This window comes from Aotus nancymaae, unplaced genomic scaffold, assembly GCF_030222135.1.
Source record: "Aotus nancymaae isolate 86718 unplaced genomic scaffold, 86718_ANA_hifiasm-v0.15.2.pri h1tg000072l, whole genome shotgun sequence".
Taxonomy (NCBI): domain Eukaryota; kingdom Metazoa; phylum Chordata; class Mammalia; order Primates; family Aotidae; genus Aotus; species Aotus nancymaae.
The window spans coordinates 12,436,700-12,459,500 of record NW_026988487.1 but is presented as its reverse complement, the minus strand read 5'-3'; the positions used below and the strand labels follow the sequence as shown (position 1 = coordinate 12,459,500).

Here is a 22,801-nt window from a genome sequence, read left to right as displayed (position 1 = left end):
GCAAATTTGCCTTTCTAGGCCGTAGTTTCTTATTTATAAAGCAGGGTTAACAGTTGCACTCACTGAGGTAAATACAAGAGAAAATTGATGTTAAGTGCTTATCTTGGCACCCAACACATACCAAGTACTAAAAAATAATGGAGCTAGGTAAAGAGGGAGCAATCCTGACAGAGGGAACAGCTCATGGAAAGGCCACAGTTCAAGAGGGCAGTGCCTACATTCTTGGGAAACTGCAGAGAGTTCATGGGTAAATAATGGGTTAGGAAGGAAACTCATTTGCAGAAATGGCGAGTCTGATCTAGTTGGGGAAGGCTTTCTGCAATTTTGCATTTTTAGTAGAGACAGCGTTTTTCCATGTTGGTCAGGCTGGTCTTGAACTCCTGACCTCAGGTGATCTGCTTGCCTCTGCCTCCCAAAGTGGGGAAACCTCACTATAGTATCATATGCCTCTCCTTTCTGGCACTTACTATGGTTGCAACTTTATTAATGATTCTAATTAGTTTATCTTCTACTATTATAAGCTCCATCAGGGCAGAGACTGTTGTCCATTTATGCTCATCCTGCTTTGTAGCACCCGATGCTTAACACATACTAAAAGCTCAATAAGGCCTGGCATGGTGGCTCACGCCTGTAATCCTAGCACTTTGGGAGGCTGAGGCTGGTATATCACGAGGTCAGGAGTTCAAGACCAGCTTGACCAATATGGTGAAACCCTGTCTCTACTAAAAATACAAAAATTAGCTGGGTGTTGGCATGTGCCTGTAATCCTAGCTACTCAGGAGGCTGAGGTGGGAGAATGGCTTGAACCCAGGAGGCAGAGGTTGCAGTGAGCTGAGATTGCGCCACTGCACTCCAGCCTGGGTGACAGAGCTAGACTCCACCTCAAAAAGGGAAAAAAAAAACAGCTCAATAAATATTTATGGCACAAGTGGATACCCCTCTTCCTCAAAGAGATTATCAGACTCTGACTTTTCCTCAGTTTTGGTCTTCCTGGAGTTTGGTTCTTTAGCTGTTTAAAATCTTATGAAGGCAAACTTTGATCATTTAGGCTCTTTTCTCAAAGTTCCAAAGTAGACTGCTCCCTAACAGGTTTTATTCTGCAGAATTCAGGTTTACACATTGGACACTACTACATTAGTTTCTGCTACCTATAAAAACTTTGGGCTTTTATTTCATAAATTATCTGATTATCTAAAGATTAACTCTTTTGTTCTCCTTCAGTCCCCACTGGCCTGTAAATTCCTTGAACAACAACTGTCCTTCTTTAGCCCCATCGAATTATGCCCCCTGGCACATATTAAACAGTCGCTAAGTAATTCTTAAATAACTTTTATTTCGGCCGGGCGCGGTGGCTCACGCCTATAATCCCAGCACTTTGGGAGGCTGAGGCGGGTGGATCACAAGGTCAAGAGATCGAGACCATCCTGGTCAACAAGGTGAAACCGCGTCTCTACTAAAAATACAAAAATTAGCTGGGCATGGTGGCGCGCGCCTGTAGTCCCAGCTACTCGGGAGGCTGAGGCAGGAGAATGGCTTGAACCCAGGAGGCGGAGGTTGCGGTGAGCCGAGATCACGCCATTGCACTCCAGCCTGGGTAACAAGAGCGAAACTCCGTTTCAAAAAAAAAAAAACTTTCATTTCAACATTCACAGTTGAAAACATTCCATAATGTAACAAAAGTTTCAATCTCCTTTCAGAAGCCCAGTACCCTTAGTTTGACTGAAGCTGCATCAGAGGTGAATTGGTTAGTTTGCAATCTGAAGTTTGCAAGTAATAGTTAATATTTGAAAAAGCCTAACGCAGATGATACATTTGCCCTCAAAAGGGATAAAAAGACTAATAAAAATGTTAAATTATTTGCTTTTGGCTGTAATTTTAGTACCTAGGTCTGCCTACATGGTGCCAGTCAGAAGCGTAATTTGCGTTGTAGATGCCTTTATGTAATAAAAAAATAATTATTTAATAAATGCAGTTTCATAAACATAATTTTTTAATCTTTTAAAACACAGGACATAGGGGGAATAAAAAGAGGGCCTTGGTGGTTAAAAAGTTGGAAACCACTGCATTAAATTACCTTCAAATCTCTTTAAGTATCCTGCTTATCCTTATAAACATTAGCTCTCACTGTACAGCACTGTAAAGACACGTAAAAGAGTTTGACTTCTTTTATTTTTTTGAGATGAAGTTTTGCTCTTGTTGCCTCAGGCTAGAGTGCAGTGGTGCAATCTCAGATCACCACAACTTTGCTTCCCAGGTTCAAGCAATTCTCTTGCCTCAGCCTCCTGAGTAGCTGGGACTACAGGTGCACCCCACCATGCCCGGTCACTTTTTGTATTTTAAGTAGAGACAGGGTTTCAGTATGTTGGCCAGGCTGGTCTTGAACTCCTGACCTTGTGATCCGCCCACTTTGGCCTCCCAAAGTGCTGGGATTACAGGTGTGAGCCACCATGCCTGGCCTACACTCCTTACTTTTCACAGCTTTTTTTTTTTCTTTAGTTTTTTCGTCTTTTCTTTTCTTTTTTTCCTCTGAATAAACCAATGCTTTGACCAAAACACAGGGTTTTTTTTTCCCCCAGATTTAAACTTGTCACTGGACTAAGAAGACAAGATTGAAATGGCTCTTTCCATGAAAAATTTAGTTTTGTGGTTGTTGCCAAAGTGATTTATAATGATTTTAACAATGATAGACATCCCCTAAAACATTCTCAAGTAATTATACCCTTGGGGTGGTGCAGTGGCTTATGCCTGTAATCTTAACACAGGGAGGCTGAGGAGGGAGGATTGCTTGAGCCCAGCAGTTTGAGACCAGCCTGGGCAAAAGAGTTAGACCTTGCCTCTTTGCATTTAAACAAATAAATAAATAATTTAAAAAGTTACATCCTTGGGACCATATTCTAGTGTCGACTCTGAGACAGAAAAAAAAAAAAAAAAAAAAAAGGTGATTATGTCCAAGAGCTTTTAGCTTTTCCACTTGATTCTACTTACATGTTTTTCATCCAGTAGGACTTTTCTCTGCTTTCCCACCTTCAAATGAATTTTCTAACAATAAAACTCATTTGTAGTGCAATAAGATGTAGTTTCCATCAGGCTTTTCCTAGTTTTACTACATTCATTAGGTTGCTGCTACCTATTAGAATAGGTCCTGTTTGTAGACTCTTAGGGTCCTCAAATTCCTTTCCAATGTGAAGTTTCTGGTGTTTAAGAAAAGCTGTCCACCCACTGAAGGCCTTACCACAGTTGCTACATTCAAAGGGTTTTTCTCTGGTATGAATTCTTTGATGACTAACAAGGTGTGAATTCTGACTGAAGGCCTTCCCACATTCAGGGCATTCATAGGGTTTCTCTCCAGTATGAACACGATGGTGTCTAATAAGATCTGAGCTGCCCCTAAGGTTTTTCTCCACTGTGAATTCTATGATGTCTCATAAGGTCTGAGCTCTGATTGAAAGTTTTCCCACATTCTTTACATTCATATGGTTTCTCTCCTGTATGAGTTACCTGATGTGTGATGAGGTCTGAGCTGCCCTGGAAATTCCTACCACACTGATTACACCAATAAGCTTTCTCTTCCTGGTGAATTCTCTGCTCTTCCCTAAGCTCCTCATCCTGGCTGAAGGTTTTCTCACATTCTTCAAGTTTCTCTCCAGCATGAAGTCTCTGATGTTTGAGGAAAGCTGTGTGCCACATGAAGAGTTTCTCACATTCCTTACATTCATAGGGCTTCTCACCACTATGAATTCTCTGATGTTGAATAAGGAGGGAACGCTGCCTGAAGGCTTTGCCACATTCAGTGCACTGATAGGGCTTCTCTCCAGTATGGATTTTCTGGTGTGTAACAAGGTGTGACCTCTGGCTAAACACTTTCCCACATTGACTACATTCATGAGGTTTCTCTCTAGTATGAACACGATGGTGTTTAATAAGATCTGAGCTGCTCCTAAAAGATTTCCCACATTTGTTGCATACATAAGGTTTTTCTCCACTATGAATTCTATGATGTCTTACAAGGTCTGAGCTCTGATTGAAAGTTTTCCCACATTCTTTACATTCATATTGTTTCTTTCTTGTATGAGTTACCTGATGTCTGATGAGGTTTGAGCTGTCCTGGAAGGTCCTACCACACTGATTACACCAATAAGCTTTCTCTTCCTGGTGAATTCTCTGCTCTTCCCTAAGCTCCTTATCCTTGCTGAAAGTTTTCTCACATTCTTCAAGTTTCTCTCCAGCATGAAGTCTCTGATGTTTGAGGAAACCTGTATGCCACATGAAGAGTTTCTCACATTCCTTACATTCATAGGGCTTCTCACCACTATGAATTCTCTGGTGTTGAATAAGGAGGGAATACCGCCTGAAGGCATTCCCACATTCATTGCACTGATAGGGCTTCTCTCCAGTATGGATTTTCTGGTGTGTAGCAAGGTGTGACCTCTGGCTGAAGGCTTTCCCACATTCACTACATTCATAGGGTTTCTCTCCAGTATGAACACGATGGTGTTTAATAAGATCTGAGCTGCCCCTAAAAGATTTCCCACATTTGTTACATACATAAGGTTTTTCTCCACTGTGAATTCTATGATGTCTCATAAGGTCTGAGCTCTGATTGAAAGTTTTCCCACATTCTTTACATTCATATGGTTTCTCTCCTGTATGAGTTACCTGATGTCTGATGAGGTCTGAGCTGCCCTGGAAATTCCTACCACACTGATTACACCAATAAGCTTTCTCTTCCTGGTGAATTCTCTGCTCTTCCCTAAGCTCCTCATCCTGGCTGGAGATTTTCTCACATTCAAGTTTCTCTCCAGCATGCAGTCTCTGATGTTTGAGGAAAGCTGTGCACCAAATGAAGAGTTTCCCACATTCCTTACATTCATAGGGTTTCTCACCACTATGAATTCTCTGATGTTGAATAAGGAGGGAACGGCGCCTGAAGGCATTGCCACATTCATTGCACTGATAGGGCTTCTCTCCAGTATGGATTTTCTGGTGTGTACCAAGATGTGACCTCTGGCTAAAGGCTTTCCCACATTCACTACATTCATAGGGTTTCTCTCCAGTATGAACACGATGGTGTCTAATAAGATCTGAGCTGCCCCTAAAAGATTTCCCACATTTGCTACATACACAAGGTTTTTCTCCACTGTGAATTCTATGATGTCTCATAAGATCTGAGCTCTGAATGAAAGTTTTCCCACATTCTTTACATTCATATGGTTTTTCTCCTGTATGAGTTACCTGATGTCTGTTGAGGTCTGAGCTGCCCTGGAAATGCCTACCACACTGATTACACCAATAAGCTTTCTCTTCCTGGTGAATTTTCGGCTCTTCCCTAAGCTTCTCATCCTTGCTGAAGGTTTTTTCACATTCTTTAAGTTTCTCTCCAGCATGTAGTCTCTGATGTTTGAGAAAGGCTGTGTGCCCACTGAATGTCTTCCCACATTTGTGACATTCATAGGGTTTCTCTCCACTGTAGAGTCCCTGGTGTTCAGTAAGACAAGAATGCTGCCTAAAGGCTTTTTCACATTCATTACACTTGAAGGGTTTCTCTCCAGTGTGAATTCTTTGATGTGTGACAAGGTGTGAACTTTGACGGACCATCTGTCCACAGTCATAACATTCATAGGGTTTCTCTCCAGTGTGAATTCTGTGATGTATAGTAAGATCTGAGCTTTGACTGAAGGCCTTCCCACATTTATTGCATAAATATGGCTTCCCCCCACTGTGGATTCTCTGGTGTAGGATGAGGTTTGAGCTTCCCTTAAAAGCCTTCCCACACTCTTTATACTCATAGGGATTCTCACCACTGTAAATTTGCTTGTGTCTGACCAGATTAGAGCTCTGATTGAGGTCTTTTCCACATTCATGACATATATAAGTTTTCTTTCCTTTATGAATTCTCTGATGTATAATAAGATTTGGACTTTGATTAGAGTCTTTCCCACATTCATTACACACATATGGTTTATTTCCTGTATGAATTATCTGATGTATGATCAGGTTTGAGCTCCTGCTTAAGGTTTTTCCACATTCCTTACATTCATAGATCTTATTTCTACTACAGATTTTCTGATGTTCAGTTAATGCTGACTTCTGCTTGAAGTTTTGGCCGCAGACGTCATATCTATGGGAGCTTTCTCCTATACAAAGTATTTTTTCTCCTTCATTACATCCATGGCCAATCTCTCCCACAATGGCTTTCTCAGGGATAATGGGCATTTCCCTAATATCTCTCTCTTGGGAAGGGAGATGTCTCCCTGCATCCTTTAAAGGGTTTACCCAGTGCTTTAATAATCTGTCTTCAGAATTACTGGTTTCAACTAACTCACTTTCCTGGATCATCTGTCTTTGGAGTTTTTCAGATGCAGTCCTCGATGACTTCTTTTCTTCAGAAATTTGCATCTTTGATTTCCATTCCTTCATCTTATTCATGGTTTCAGAATCTGAAATGATAAGTATATCATTCTATAATTCCTAAAATACAAATATCACCTCTTCACTATACTGGGCAGTCTAAGAGGGAGGAACAAAGAACTTAGAAGACCTTTCCCTGCCAGAGCTGAGATGTGGACTTCACTAGAGACACTGCGGCTATCACAGGAACCTGTGCTACCACATACCTTGTTGGTGAAGAAACCTGCTAGGGTGCAGGCTGGAGCTGGGCTGTGGGAGTGGCCTAAAGGGTGGTGAATTAATTCACTAGGGGAGGAGGGCAATCTGGAGTTAGTCCACAGGAAGTGGCCTGTTGGATGGAGAAGGAACTTGCTGGATGGTGTGGCTGGGCCTGAACTGGTTCACAGGAAGCAGCCCACTAGGGTAAGTGCCACCAGGCCTCCCACAAGTTGATCTGCTAGCAGCCACATCAGTAAACAAATAAATAAAAATAGAACAGCACACCAGTACCAGGAAGCAAAGTTAGTTTCTCTTCCTGTGGGCATGCATTGTCCTTCCAGCATCCTCTGTTGACAAAGTCTAAATCTTGTACCAACTGGCAAAGGAGAAATGTTTACAGGATACAGCTTTGTAACATAAGTAAACAAAGATGGGTGAATTTAGAGTTGAGAGTCAATAAATTAATAACCAGCTCACTGCCCGTTCCTCTCAATATACCATGATAGTTAAGCAGATCTGTACTATGCCTCAGAATAAAAACATTTGGCTCTCATTTCAACAGAAATCAGTTATCCTTTTTCCAGACCTCACATTTTTATTTTTGATTTTCTGGTGGAATTGCTTCCTTTTGTATGGCAATTTTATTTCTTCTCCTGAAATTACAAGATAGATGAGCTTATTGCTCTTGGTTGTCTATGTTATCAAATCCCTGACCTTGCCCAGTATATTAGTCCATTTTCATGCTGCTGATAAAGACATACCTGAGACTGGGAATAAAAAGAGTTTTTTTTATTTTATTTTATATTTTTTCTGTTGCTGTAACAGAATAAGAAAAAGAGGTTTAATTGGAGTTACAGTTCCACATGGCAGGGGAGGCCTCAGAATCATGGCAGGAGGTGAAAGGCACATCTTACATAGCAGTGGCAAGAGAAAATGAGGAAGATGCAAAAGCGGAAACCCCTGATAAAACCATCAGATCTCATGAGACTTATCCACTACCATGAAAACAGTATGGGGGAACCCACCCCCATGATTCAAATTATCTTCCACCATGTCCCTCTCACAACATGTGGGAATTATGGGAGTACAATTCAAGATGAGATTTGGGTGGGGACACAGCCAACCCATATCATTCTGCCCCTGGCCCCTCCAAATCTCATGTCATCACATTTCAAAAACCAATCATGCCTTCCCAACAGTACCCCCAAGTCTTAACTCATTTTAGCATTAACCCAAAAGTCCACAGTTCAAAGTCTCATCAGAGACAAGGCAAGTCCCTTCTGCCTATGAGCCTGTAAAATCAAAAGCCAGCTAGTTACTTCCTAGATAGAATGGGTTTACTGGTACTGGGTAAATACTGCCATTCCAAATGAGAGAAATTGGCCAAAACAAAGGGGTTATTCAAGGGCCCATTCAAGTCCAAAATCCAGCGGGTTTGTCAAATTTTAAACCTCCAAAATTATCTCCTTTGACTCCAAGTCTAACATCCAGGTCATGCTGATGCAACAGGTGGGTTCCCATCGTCTTGGATAACTCTACCCCTGTGGCTTTGCAGGGCATGGTCTTGGGTAACCACCTCCTGGCTGCTTTCATGGGCTGGTGTTGAGTGTCTGTGGCTTTTCCAGGCGCATAGTGCAAAGTGTAGGTGGATCTACCATTCTGGGGTCTGGAGGATGGTGGCCCTCTACTCACAGCTCCACTAGGCAGTGCCCCAGTAGGGACTCTGTATGGGGGCTCTGACCCCACATTTCCCTTCTGCACTGCCCTAGCAGAGGTTCACCATGAGAGCCCTGCCCCTGCAGCAAACTTCTGCCTGGGCATCCAGGCATTTCTATACTTCTTCTGAAATATAGGTGGAGGTTCCCAAACCCCAGTTCTTGACTTCTATGTACCCACAGACTCAACACCATGTGGAAGCTGCCAAGGCTTGGGGCTTGCACCCTCTGAAGCCATGGCTCAAGCTCTACGTTGGCCCCTTTCAGCCATGGCTGGGGTGGCTGGGATGCAGAGCACCAAGTCCCTAGGCTGCACACAGCATGGGGACCCTGGGCCTGGCCTGCAAAACCATTTTCTCCTAGGCCTCCACGCCTGTGATGGGAGGGGCTGCTGTGAAGACCTCTGACATGCCCTGGAGACATTTTCCCCATTGTCGTGGGGATTAACATTCAGCTCCTTGTTACATATGCAAATTTCTGCAGCCTGATTGAATTTCTCCTTGGAAAATGGGGTTTTCTTTTCTATGGTATTGTCAGGCTGCACATTTTCTGAACTTTTATGCTCTGCTCCCCTTATAAAACTGAATGCCTTTAACAGCACCAAGTCACCTCTTGACTGCTTTGCTGCTTAGAAATTTCTTCCACCAGATACCCTAAATCATCTCTCTCAAGTTCAAAGTTCCATAAATCTCTAGGGCAGGGGCAAAATGCCACCAGTCCCTTTGCTAAAACATAAAAAGAGTCACCTTTGCTCCAGTTCCTGACAAGTTCCTCATTTCCCATTTCCATCTGAGACCACCTCAGCCTAGACCTTATTGTCCATATCACTATGAGATTTTTGGTCAAAGCCACTCAACAAGTCTCTAGGAAGTTCCAAACTTTCCCACATTTTCCTGTCTTCTTCTGAGCCCTCCAAACTGTGCCAACCTCTGCCTGTTACACAGCTCCAAAATTTCTTCCACATTTTCGGGTGTCTTTTGAGCAGCACCCCACCCTGGAACCAATTTACTGTATTAGTCTATTTTCACCCTGCTAATAAAGACATACCTGAGATTTCGAAGAACAAGAGGTTTAATTGGACTTACAGTTCCACATGGGTGGGGAGGCCTCAGAATTATGGCAGGAGGTGAAAAGCACTTCTTACGTGGTGGTGGCAAGAGAAAATGAAAATGCAAAAGTGGAAACCCCTGATAAAACCACCAGATACTGTGAGGCTTATTCACTACCATAAGAAGAGTATGGGGGAAACTGCCCCCGTGATTCAAGTTATCTCCCACCAGGTCCCTCCCACAACATTTGGGAATTATGGAAATACAATTCAAGATGAGAGCTGGATGGGGACACAGAGCCAAAACATGTCACCCAGTCACAAAAACACATTACTGAGCTCCTTGGGAGAGTCATTTCATGTTGGTCTTGCTGTAGGGACTCTAGTCATTAATCTTCTTGCAATGAATGAGCAGCAACATGGCACAGTGATTAAGAGCACGGACTGCAGGGCAAACTGCCTGAGTTTGAATCCTGGCTCCACCACTTAATTATGGTGAGACCTCAGGCAAATCATTGGAGCTCTCAGTGCCCTAGTGTCCACATCTATAAAACTGGGATCATAATAGTATTTACCTCATAGAGTTGTTATGCAAATCAAATATATATAAATATATGTAAAACATTTAGAACAGTGCTTTGCATATAGAAAGCACTATGTGTCAGCTGCTGTTATTATTACTATTATTAATATTTACCCTTCAGATATTAAGTAATGTGTCCCTAGCACAACCCTCCATAGTCAGGCTGGATTTTTTTTTTTTTTTTTTTTGAGATGGAGTCTCACTCTGCTGTCCAGGTTGGAGTGCACTGGCGCGATCTCTCTGCAACCTCTGCCTCCCGGGTTCAAGCGATTCTCCTGCCTCAGCCTCCCGAGTAGCTGGGACTATAGCTATGCACCACCACGCCCAGCTAATTTTTGTATTTTTAGTAGAGACAGGGTTTCACCATGTTGTCCAGGATGCTCTTGATCTCTTGACCTCGTGATCTGTCTGCCTTGGCCTCCCAAAGTGTTGGGATTACAGGCGTGAGCTACCACGCCTGGCCTTTTTTTTTTTTTTTTTAAGTGATATGGTCTCACCATGTTGCCCAGGCTGGTCTCACACTCCTGGGCTCAGGCAATCCTCCTTCCTTGGACTCCCAAAGTGCTGGGATTGCAGGTATGAGGCACTGCACCTGGCCTTGGATTTCATTTAAATACGATACCCTCTCCTGCAGTTGAAAAACAGTGGGCTTATTGCTTTCAGGTGTCCATATTACCAAATCCCTGACCTTTATTATTGGAAAGAATTGGCTTTGGCATAATTTTCCCTTAAAGGGTTTATTTCTTTTGGTTTGACATACATTGTTCAAAATTCAGAAACATTACTATTTAAAAGACAGTAGAATAAAGGCTGTCCAATTTTTTTCTTTTTCTTTTTGTTTTTCTTTTTTTTGTTTTTTTTTAACAAAATCTCGTGATCTGAAGGGCTTTTATTGTGTCATACTGAACTCTTGAAAAAAGTATGCATCTAGATTAGATGAGGTATTTGTGGCAGCAAATTTGTATGAAGGCTTTGAAGTGCCTGGGCTCAATTTCCTCTGCTTCTTCTAATAGTCCTTTTTAATAAAGAGCCTGCTTCATTCATTATTAAGTAGTAATTGTTAAGATAAATTTGTGGGATATATACTTAAAATAAAAAATTTTTTGCCGGGCACGGTGGCGCGTGCCTGTAGTCCTAGCTACTCGGGAGGCTGAGGTGGGAGGATCACTTGAGCCCAGGAGTTCTGGGCTGTAGTGCGATATGCCGATCGGGTGTCCACACTAAGTTTGGCATCAATATGGTGACCTCTTGGGAGCGGAGGACCACCAGGTTGCCTAAGGAGGGGTGAACTGACCCAGGTCGGAAACAGAGCAGGTCAGAACTCCTGTGCAATTGATCAGTAGTGGGAGCACGCCTGTGAATAACCACTGCACTCCAGCCTGGGCAACATAGTGAGACCCCGTCTCTAAAAAAAAAAAAAAAAATTTCAAGGAAGAATAAAGGAAAGAAAGGAACATGAGTAACAGATTAGAAACATACATCCATGGGGAATACAAAGAAATTAATAGGAAACATTCAGCAGAGAGTTCTCCATTATCTCAAAGAAATTAGACAAAATAACTCTTTAAATAAAAGCCTAAAGAAGAGACATAAGGGCTCAAAACAGATTACACATTTAAAATTTTCACATTTTTAACTTTTTAAAAATAATATTGAGCCATGTAGCCAAAAAATAAGAAATGAAAAAGGAATAAATAGCAATGGGGACTCAGTTTACTGCCCAGGCTGATCTTGAACTCCTGGCTTAAAGTGATCCTCCCACCTTGGCTTCCCAAAGTGCTGGGATTATAGGTGTGAACCACTGTGCCAGAACTTTTATTTTTAGGACAGGGTCTCACTCTGTCACCCAGGCTGGAGTGCAGTGGTGTAATCATGACTCACTGCAGCCTTTACCTCCTGGGCTGAGGTGATCCACCTCAGGCTCCCAAGTAGCTGGGATTATAGGCATGCTCCACCACACATGGCTACTTTTTTATAGAGGTTGGGCTTGCTATGTGGCGCAGGGTGTTCTGGAACTCCTGGGCTCAAGGGATCTTCCTGCCTCGGCCTCCCAAAGTGCTAGGATTACAGGCGTGAGACACTGTACCCAGATTTTTTTTTTTTTTCCGAGACAGAGTTTTGCTCGTTACCCAGGCTGGAGTGCAATGGCGCGATCTTGGCTCACCGCAACCTCTGCTTCCTGGGTTCAGGCAATTCTCCTGCCTCAGCCCCCTGAGTAGCTGGGATTACAGGCATGCGCCACCATGCCCAGCTAATTTTTTGTATTTTTAGTAGAGACGGGGATGGCCTCGATCTCTTGACCTCGTGATCCACCTGCCTCGGCCTCCCAAAGTGCTGGGATTACAGGCGTGAGCCACTGCACCCGGCTTTCCCCGCCCTTTAGAGACGGGGTTTCACCATGTTGACCAGGATGGTCTCGATCTCTTGACCTCGTGATCCACCTGCCTCGGCCTCCCAAAGTGCTGGGATTACAGGCGTGAGCCACTGCACCCGGCTTTCCCCGCCCTTTTTTTTTTTTTTTTTTTAAGATGAGTTTTGCTCTTGTTGCCCAGGCTGGAATGCATTGGCACAATCTCAGTTCACCACAACCTCCACCTGGGTTCAAGCGATTCTCCTGCCTCAGCCTCCTAGCCTCCTAAGTAGCTGGGATTGCAGGCACACATCACCATGCCCAGCTAATTTTGTATTTTTAGTAGAGACGGGGTTTCTCCATGTTGACCAGGCTGGTGTTGAACTCCTGACCTCAAGTCATCCACTTGCCTCGGCCTCCCAAAGTGCTGGGATTACAGGTGAGAGCCACCATGCCCGGCCTGTTTTGTTTTTTAATACATGCTCTCATTCTGTCACCCAGGATGGAGTGCAGTAGTGCAATCATAACTCACTGCAACCTCAAACTCCTGGGTTCAAGCAATCCTCACACTTCAGCCTGAGACGATAGGCACACACCACTATACTCAGCTAGTTTTAAACAATTTTTTGTGGAGAAAAGGTCTCGCTATGTTACACAGGCTGGTCTCAAACTCCTGGCCTCAAGCGATCCTTCAGTCTCCCAAAGTGCTGAGATTAGAGACATGAGCCACTGTGTCTGGCCAAAAACAAATTAGATTAGAAAACAACAAAAAGAAGTAAGAAGTGATTTGGTAAAGCTGAGGAAAGAAATGGAAGGGCAAATGAAAAGCATTATGTAGATGAAATTCACATAAGGAACCACAAAAATAATCACTACAAGGTCACAATGAGGCCTAGAGAAATAATAAAAAATGAAATGAATACAAATGTGATTACAGAGAAAACCAATGACTAAAGAAAGATAATGAAATACATATAATTAGTGTTCCTAAAAAAGCAAACATAAAAAAATTCAATATGTAGCAGAAGAAAGTGTTGCTGAAATAAAGACCTAAATCTACTGGAAGGGTACACTGTGGCTCATAAAAAGTAGGCAGAACAGCCAAAACTGAGACATGTCCTGGTGAAGTAACTAAATTTCAGGAATAAATGAGTAAATGGGCACCTAGGCAGAAAAGGAAGTCATGTGCAAGGCAGAATTTCAGGTTGACTTTGCCTTCCCCAAAGTTACACTCCACACCAGAATTAATAATGCCTATATAAATCCAAGGAGAAACAAAGTGTGAGCCAGTAATTTTTTTACCCAGCAAAGTGTTCTCTCACATTAAAAGCAATAGGCAAACATTTCCAGTTATATAAAAACTCAGGGAGTATGACACTTATAAGCCCTTTTTGAAAATAACTATTGCAATGAGATATAGCCAATAAAGAAGCGAATTAAAATAAATACTCAGGAATTAAGAGGGCATTGTAAAAAAATGAATGGTCTAATAAAAAAAAAAAAAAAACAGTTTTCCTTCTGTCCTTACACCACAATCAGTCAACACAGAAGACTTCTGTAACCAAATGTTTTTTAATTATTTTTTTTTTTAGGGATGGGGTCTTACTGTCACCCAGGCTGGAGTGCAGTGGTGCCATCATAGCTCATTGCAGCCTCGAATTCCTGGCCTCAAATGATCCTCCTGCCTCAGCATCCTGAATCGCTGGGATTACAGGCAAGATCTGAAACTGCCTTTGCAAAATTATGATTGAGGAAATTATGACAGTGAAAGAGATCAGACCTAACCAACCTCATCTTCCTTCTAACCTCTCAACTGTCTTTGTTCATTCTTGGTATGGTAGGTCAAACTAGCCCTGGGAAGGAATTTAGTTTTATAGATTAAACTCTGAAACAAAATTGATAATAGCTCTTTCCTAAAAAACCCCTTCTTGCCTGGGGACCAGTCTGCCTTTGTAAGACAACGAATTAGCTACCAGATGAGAAATTATAATTTAGGAACCATATGGCCTCTGGCTGGAAGAGTTTGAACCTCCCCAAATTGCTCCTGGGAATAACATCACCATTACAAAACCTAAGATTAGTGCTTGAGATATTTTGCAGACCCTGCATTCCGATGTGGCAAATGACACCACCCAGACAGATAATCTGGCTCAACCAGTTCTGTAATCCCACCCAGGACTGTAAATCAGCAAGTAGAACTCACTTCAGCCCCCTAGGATTTCATCTTTAACCCGACCAATCAGCACTCCCCACTTTCCGAGCCCATATGAGCCACATTATCCTTAAAAACTCAGAGCCCTGAATGCTTGGGGAGAAATAATAAAACTCCAGTCTCCCCACATAGCCAACTCTGTGTGAATTACTCTTTTTCCTTTGTAATTCTCCTGTCTTGATAAATTCCCGTGTCTTGATAAATCAGCTCTATCTAGGCAGTGGGCAAGGTGAACCCACTGGGTGGTTACAGACCCACCATACTCTCTGACCAAATGTTCTGAGGTTTTCCTACAAACACCAAGCAAACAATCAATTCTGCAGCAACACCAGCTAGGTGTTCTCTAATTCAGTTCAATTTGGACACTATCTACCTGTAGATGGGGTCAGATCGCACAGGCTGAGGACTCAATTCACCAGACTGCACCACACTTCTGATGCCAATCACAAGTCCCAGGCTGTTTTACTGTGCTTCTGACCAACCAGCTATAAAATCAGGGATCTCAAGCTCCCTTCTTGGGTTATTTACTAGAGTGGCAAACTCTGCCACTGAACTCAGGGAAACATGTTCTTACATTTACCAGTTTATTATAAAGGATATTACAAAAGATACAGATGAAGAGATGCATAAGGCAAGGCAAGTAGGAGGAGGAGGAGCAGAGAGCTTCCATGCCCTCTCTGGGCACGCCATCGTCCAGGAACCTCTATGTGTCAAGCTATCTGGAAGCGCTCCAAACTCCATCCTTTGGGGTTTTAATGGAGGCTTCATTAAGTAGGCATAACTGATTAAACCATCGGCCAATGGTGATCGATGTAACTTTCAGTCCTTCTCTCCTCCCCAAAGGTTGGGGGTGGGGCTGAAAATTGCAACTCTAATCCAGAAGCTATCTACTCCCTTCCCACAACAGTCAACTCATTAGCATATAAAAATATATTACTTTGGAGACTTTAAATATTTTAAGATTTTAAAGACACCAGGAAATGGTGACAAAGACCAACTATTTATTTCACAGTATTACAGATGGTAAGCACTGAATCAATTTAAATGTAGAAGAAAGATTAACTAGGAATTATGGTTGTAGAAGAGAAAGTAAATGCTTTAAACCATGACAATGTAAAAATAATTATATTACAACAATTGGCCTGTGAGGAATAGTAAGTATAAATCGTAGTGGGAGTAAGTATAATTGTGCTAATTTACCTGTCTTTCACGATGGAATCAATGGATACCATCTAAAGTAGAAATGTTAAACAAGGGACATTTAATAAATATTTTACATAATTTAAAGAATGACTCCAAATTCTTAATGTCTTTTGTAATCTTTTTTTCCTTAATTTTAGAGGGAGGATCTTTTAAAATTTCAGAGAAACACTTTTTCCATAACACATTTTATTGATCACAAAAATTCTACATGCTTACTATAGGAAAAATTAACAACACAGTAAAGCACAGAAAATAATAATCACCCATCTTCCACCACCCAAAGATAATTACTGCTAATGTTTTGTTGTATTGGTATATATTCTTCCAGTCTTATTTCTTGGCAAAATTTTTTTTTCTAATACAATATGTTTTTCTAATACACGTCTCAAATTTTTCCTCTCATTCCATAGATGAAAAGGATTTATTTCTTTAAGGAAATCCTCCCCTCAAAAGAAGTCAAGAGCAGAAGGGTACAGCATCTGAAACATAGGCCTGATCAGAGGAGAGTCCTCCTTTATAATATAACCCAGCTGAACTCAGTTTCTGGAAAAAGGGCTGCAGTGTTTCATCTCATTCACTGATTTTTTTTTGAGATAAAGTCTTGCTCTGTTGCCCAGGCTGGAGTGCAGTGGAGCGATTGTGGCTCATTGCAGCCTCCGCCTCCTGGGTTCAGGTGACTCTCCTGCTTTAGCATCCTGAGTTGGCTGGGACTACAAGTGCGTGCCACCATACCCTGCTAATTTTTGTAGTTTTGTAGAGACAAGGTTTTGCCATGTAGGCCAGGCTGGAGCTCCTGACCTCAGCTGATCCACCCACCTTGGCCTCCCAAAGTGCTGGGATTACAGGCGTGAGCCACCACACCCGGCCCTGATTTTTTTTTTTTGAGACAGAGTCTCGCTCTGTTGCCCAGGCTGGAGTAGAGTGGTGCGATCTTGGCTCACTGCATCCTCCATCTCCTGGATTCAAGCAATTCTCCCTGCCTCAGTCTCTCAAGTAGCTAGGATTACAGTTGCCTGCCACCATGCCTGGCTAATTTTTTTTTTTTTTTTTTTTTTGTATTTTTGGTAGAGACAGGGTTTCGTCATGTTGGTCAGCCTGGTCTTGAACTCCTGACATTGTGATCCGCCTGCCTTGGCCTCCCAAAGTGCCGGGATTACAGGTGTGAGCCACTGTGCCTGGTTCATTCATTGATTTTTTTCATCTAACAGTCATTAACTGAGCACCTACCTTGTTCCAGACATTGTACTAGATATTGGGAATACAAAGATGAAAGTAAGATATAGTCCCAGCCCTCCAGAAACTTACAGTTTAATGGAGGGGAGATATATGTGTAAGTGGATAGTAACATACTGTGACTAGTGCTATCAATGAGGTTAGCACTGTCTGCTAGGGGAGAACCTAGAATTAACAGAACATGGTAACTGTGAGGGAAAGGGGCCAGTTTTCTGACTTAGGCAATGGTGGGATATGGTGCTGTTAATGAAGACAGGGTCAGAGGTAGAAGAGTAGGGCTTGTTTGTTTGTTTTTTGAAATGGAGCCTCACTCTCTTGCCCAGGAGTTCAGTGGTACAGTCTCAGCTCATTGAAACCTCTGCCTTCCAGGTTCAAGCGATTCTCCTGCCTCAGCCTCCCGAGTAGCTGGGATTACAGGTGCCAACCACCAGAGCCAGCTAATTTTTGTATTTTTGGTAGAGACAGAGTTTTACCATGTTGGCCAGGCTGGTCTAGAACGCCTGACCTCAAGTGATCTGCCCGCCTCATCCTCCCAAAGTGCTGGGATTATAGGCGTGAGCCACCGCACCCGGCCAGAAGAGTATGTTTGAAGGTTTGAAGATGAGTTTAATTAGTTTTGGTCATCTCTTGGTTTCTAATAGGACTAGAAAGGCAGAGATAGTGCAAGCTCAGGGAGGGTCAAGGAGGTGTCAATTTCCGGTCATATAGATGCTTTACTGAACCAAGCATAGAAAGTCAACACCAAGACAAAATTATGCCAAATTGCAGGATCTTTATTGCCGGTGGCCATGGAGGACTCATGTCTCTCCAACCCGTGGCCCCGAAAGGAGGGTGTCAAGACCTTTTATATCCCTAAAACCACCTCGGGGGTGAGGGTCAGGAGTGGGGAAGGGGATGAGGGGTTTCAGACATTCCGAGGGCTAGTGGATTCTGTAAATCACCTCCTGGGCAGAGATGAGGGTGAAGGGCTCTGGACATTCCAAGGGCCAGGGGACTTTTGTCACTCCGATTGTTACTTAAGTGGTTTACAGAAGTCAAGAAAAATGTTAGTTTACACATTGTCTGGGTAGTGGTGGGAATTACAGACCTTAGTTACTTATTACAAGTTGCAGGAGCCAAGATGGCATGGGTTTGGACTGCTTGCCTCTCACATTAGGGTCACAGAGAGCAGTTTCGATAGAAAGCCGAGGTATGGTTGAGGTATGCAGTTTTATGGGGCTTTTACCATGTCATACAGATAGGGCTAAATATCTTTCAACAAAGAGCAAAAATGTCTTGTCTCCAATAGTCAAAGCAATTGGGAATCTCTATAAGTCAACTGAGTTCTTGAAAAACTTGTCTAGTTTTTTGTTTTTTGTTGTTTTTTTTAATGTTCGGACATCTTTGAGGTATAGAAGAAATAGTTTTTTGTTTTTTCAACCAAAACTCAGAGAACTCAGAGTATATGGATTCTAAGTTAGGGTTCAGTGCCCTTACCCAGTGAGGCCAGCTCTGCCTCCTTATCTAGTGTCTCTTCTTTGTAGAGATCCCACTGAGTACAGGCCTGGAGCCCAGCATCCTTTTGTGATTCATTCACAGCCACATCCTGCAGCATCTTGAATTTCTGAAATAGAAATTGCTGCTCAATAACCACCCAATAGAAAGTTAATAACAGATACTCATACCTTCTCTTCTCTCTTTAAATTTCTATGACTTCTCATATAAACTTGGTCTCAGTAGATGGTCTTGCCTCTAACTTTAAAATGTGAGACCATGTGGTGAAAATCACCTCACATTATTCTATCTTTTCAATGATTCTTTTTGTTTACTGTAGTTCTGCTCTTCCATTCTCTAGTATTTACTTCTTCTTTAACTGAGTCCCTACTATGAGTCAACAATTATACTAGGTGGTTAAAATACCATAATGAGGATGACAGTCTCTGTCCTTGAAGAGTCTGTGGTGGCAATTACAGACAATGCCAATTAAATGGGTTAAGTGCTCAGTAAGGGTAAGCACAGGGTGCTGTGGAACCTCACAGGAGTGGGGTAAGCATGGAAATTTCCTAAAAGAGGTAGCTTCTAAGCTGAGGCCTAAAAGGCAATTGGAAATAACTGGACTAAAAGAAAAAGGACTTTTCAGACTGAGGTTACAGCATATACAAAGGCCAGGAGGTGAGAGAACCTATGATGAACTTATGAGTGTTTCACATAACTGAAGCCCAGAGTTCAAGACTGCAAAAGAGAAAGCTGGTGCAGTAATGGTCTAATTATGGACTTCCTTGTCAACCAGGCCAAGGGGTTAAGACTTTTTCATGAATGCAAAGGGCCACTGAAGGGGTTAAAGCATAATCTGACATAATCAGATTCATCTTTTTAAAAGATTGTTCTGGGAACACATCTCCTTAGGACATCCTGAGGCTGTGTCACAGAAAAAACGAAAATTAAAAAAAAGAAAAAAGAAAAAACTAAAATAAAAGTGTTCTGGTGCTCAATTATTAAAAAAAACAACTGTTGAATAAATGAAGAGTAGGTTAGCACTCTTCTCTCTTTCCTTTGACTAAATATCCCTGAAAATCTTTTCTTTTCATGCTTTTTTTTTTTTTTTGAGACAGAATCTCGCTCTGTGGCCCAGGCTGGAGTGAAATTGCACCATCTCGACTCACTGTAACTTCTGCCTCCCAGGTTCAAGTGATTCTCCTGCCTCAGCCTACTGAGTAGCTGGGATTACAGGCGCCTACCACCATGCCTGGCTAATTGTTGTATTTTTAGTAGAGATGGGGTTTCATCATGTTGGCCAGGCTGTCTCAAACTTCTGACCTCAGGTGATCTGCCTGCCTCGGCCTCCCAAAGGATTGGTATTATGGGCATGAGCCGCCATGCCTGGCCCTCTTATTATCTATTTCTATCCACATGACCAGTTTTCATTTAACAAATAGATATCATGAATTAACTGGTGTAGACTGAATGTTTGTTATCCCCTGAAAATGTATATGTTGAAGCCTAATCTGAGATGTGATGTTATTAGGAGGTGGAGCCTTTGGCAGGTGGGAGAGCCCTCATGAATGGGATTAATGCCCTTATAAAAGAGGTCTAGAGAGCTCCCTGCCTTGTCTGCCATGTGAAGACACAATAAAAAGATGGCCTTCTATGAACCAAGCCCTCAACCAAACATAAAATCTGCTGGTACCTTGATCTTCAGTTCCTCATCCTGCAGAACTGTGAGAAACAAATTTCTGTTGTTTATAAACCACTCAGTCTATGGTATACTTATAGCAGCCTGAACAGATTAAGATACCTACATGGTGAACAAGATAATCCCTGCCCTCACGGGGCTTGTAATCTAGATTTTTAAAGACAAACATACAATAGATTAGTGCTACCTAAAATGTGATCTAGCTAGGCATGGTGGCTCACACCTGTAATTTCAGTACTGGGAGGCCGAGGTAGGAGCATCACTTGAGCCCAGGTGTTGGAGACCACCTTGGGCAACATACTGAGACCTTGTCTCTTAAAAACAAAAAATTAGCCAGATGTAGTGGCATGTATTGGCTGGGGAGTCTGAGATGGCAGGATCACTTGAGCCTGGGAGGTCAAGGCTGCGGTGAGCCATGATCTCACCTCTGCCCTGTAGCCTGGGTGACAGAGCAATACCCTATCTCAAACAATAATAAAATTAAATGAAATAAAATAAAACATGTTCCACACACCAGCAACATCAGTATCACCCAGAATCTTGGTAAAAATGTGATTTTCAAGCACTATCCCAGACCTCTGAGTTGGAATACCTCAGGGTAGGGTCCAGCAATTTGTGTTTAACAAACTCCAGGTGATTTTTATGGATGCTAAAATTTGAGACGCCCTGCTCTAGTCAACATATCTTTTTTGAGGGACACAGTTCAACCCATAATAGCCATGTGTTATGTACTGTACACCTAAGAACAAATCTATGCTTTGATAGCCTCCATTCCCTTCCCATATGCTATGCTGCTTCTATTCTGTACCTTTGGTCATGACTCTCCTATTTTTAATGCCCTTACTAGTCTCCTTCACCCATGTCTGGATTCAAAAACTCAAACAGTTGCAAGAGACCAGGCAGTTAAGCATAATGAGTGAAGCAAACTAGATGATAAATGATAACTTATACTTTGCCTCAGTGTCAGGGAGACAATGGAGATTTGTGGGGACTGGGGACTCCGAGTGTGAAGGAAGGAGCTGCTACTCAACCCCTGCTAATTATGTCATGCAAGTATGTGGGCCCTGGCCGCCCAGATCTTCTGATTTTTTAAGATATTGGAAGTCTAGATTTTATCTGAGTGTGAGAAATTTCCTAATTTAAAAATGTTGGCCATGGCCGGGAGCAGTGGCTCACACCTGTAATCTCAGCACTTTGGGAGGCCGAGGCGGGTGGATCACAAGGTCAGGATATCGAAACCAGCCTGGCCAACATGGTAAAAAATTAGCCGGGCGTGGTGGTGTAATCCCAGCTACTAGGCAGGCTGAAGCAGGAGAATCGCTTGAACCTGGAAGACAAAGGTTGCAGTGAGCTGAGATCTCACCACTGCACTCCAGCCTGAGCAACAGAGTGAGACTCCGACTCAAAAAAAGAAAAAACAAAAACTGTCCATTAATTGAAATAAAAACAAACAGCATAAGCCAAAAAAAAAGTGTGTACACTCAAAAGCTAGCCCAGGGGCCACCATTTTTTAGCTTAAGAAATACCACTATTTCATGCCCAGTTCTTAGTATCTTTTAACTATGTCAGTCCTTTGTAACTCACATTCATGGGCAAGCATTAGGTGATGCTAAACAAAGAGCCTATGCCTAGAGGAAGACTCATACACGAAATAAGGTAGTAAAAGCCTATGAATTAGATACTAAAAGTGCTTCGGTGGCAATCTGGGAAGGCTTCCCAAACGAAATGACTTCTGAAGCTGCTCCTAAAAGGAATGTAGAACCTTACAGAGAGACCAGCCCACCTAAATCCCTCCCTTAGACTGAGTAGTAGCACATATCTGAACCATACAGTTCATTCCTGTGGCTTAGTCTAGGCTCCCCAGCGGGGCTCTGTCACTCCTGGGATGCAGAAACCAGACTGGTTACATATACAAATGTACCTGGCACAGCGTTGGGCGAGGAATAGGATCAATTTATGTCTGACGGTGAATTCTGGGCCTGGGGGAGATTCCGTTTGCGGTACCCACAGGAGGGAACTGGAACAGGCAAGAGTAAGGGGACGCGCCAGGGGGCGGGGCACACCGAGACCGAGAAGCCAGCCCAGGGCAAGGAAGGCCCAGTCATTCGTACCCGCCGCCTACGTCCTCCTGAGGTCCCCCAGGCTTCTCCCCATCCAGAGGAAGCAAGAGTCTAGGGTCTGCCTCCAGAGCTCTGCTCCATTCCTTGCTTCCCGGAAGACGCAGGCGCCGGGGCCCCCAGCTCTGTGAACACAGCGGGGTCTCACCTCCAGGCCACCCCCAGCCTCCCGCTCGGTCAGGGGGCCCTCCACGGATTCTATCAGGTTGTTCCGGGTCCTAGCGCCACCATCTTGGACCCCCCGCCGGGGCCTGGCGAGCACTTCCGGCACGCAGCTCCGGGGGACTGCAGTCTACCTGCCTGCGCCCTGCGCAGCCGATCCCCTGGCTGCTCCAGCCAATCCGCGCGAGCTCCCCTGGCCGCCTCCCACCGGCTCCGGTGTCTCCTCTGCGCAGACTCCGCTAGGACGCCATTATGTAATTTATTCAGTCTACAAGTATGTATGGAATGCTGGCTCTGTGCCAGGCACTGGTGTTACAATGAATGTTGAGCAAAACCCAAGGCATTCTCAAGGAACCTGAAGTTATGTGGAGGATACATTGAAACAATTGCATGAATAAAT

The 22,801-nt window shown here is 43.1% G+C and overlaps 1 protein-coding gene across 1 annotated transcript; it reads right to left on the bottom strand.

The window, feature by feature from the left end:
- Nucleotides 1–3,897: 3,897 nt before the first annotated feature.
- Nucleotides 3,898–22,023, bottom strand: ZNF594 (zinc finger protein 594). Its single transcript, XM_064367600.1, is given in 4 exon segments — nucleotides 3,898–4,024; nucleotides 4,027–6,437; nucleotides 18,427–18,553; nucleotides 21,301–22,023. Coding segments are annotated over 4 exon segments (2,850 nt in total). The 5' UTR covers nucleotides 21,580–22,023; the 3' UTR covers nucleotides 3,898–3,991.
- Between the last annotated feature and the right edge of the window lie 778 nt (nucleotides 22,024–22,801).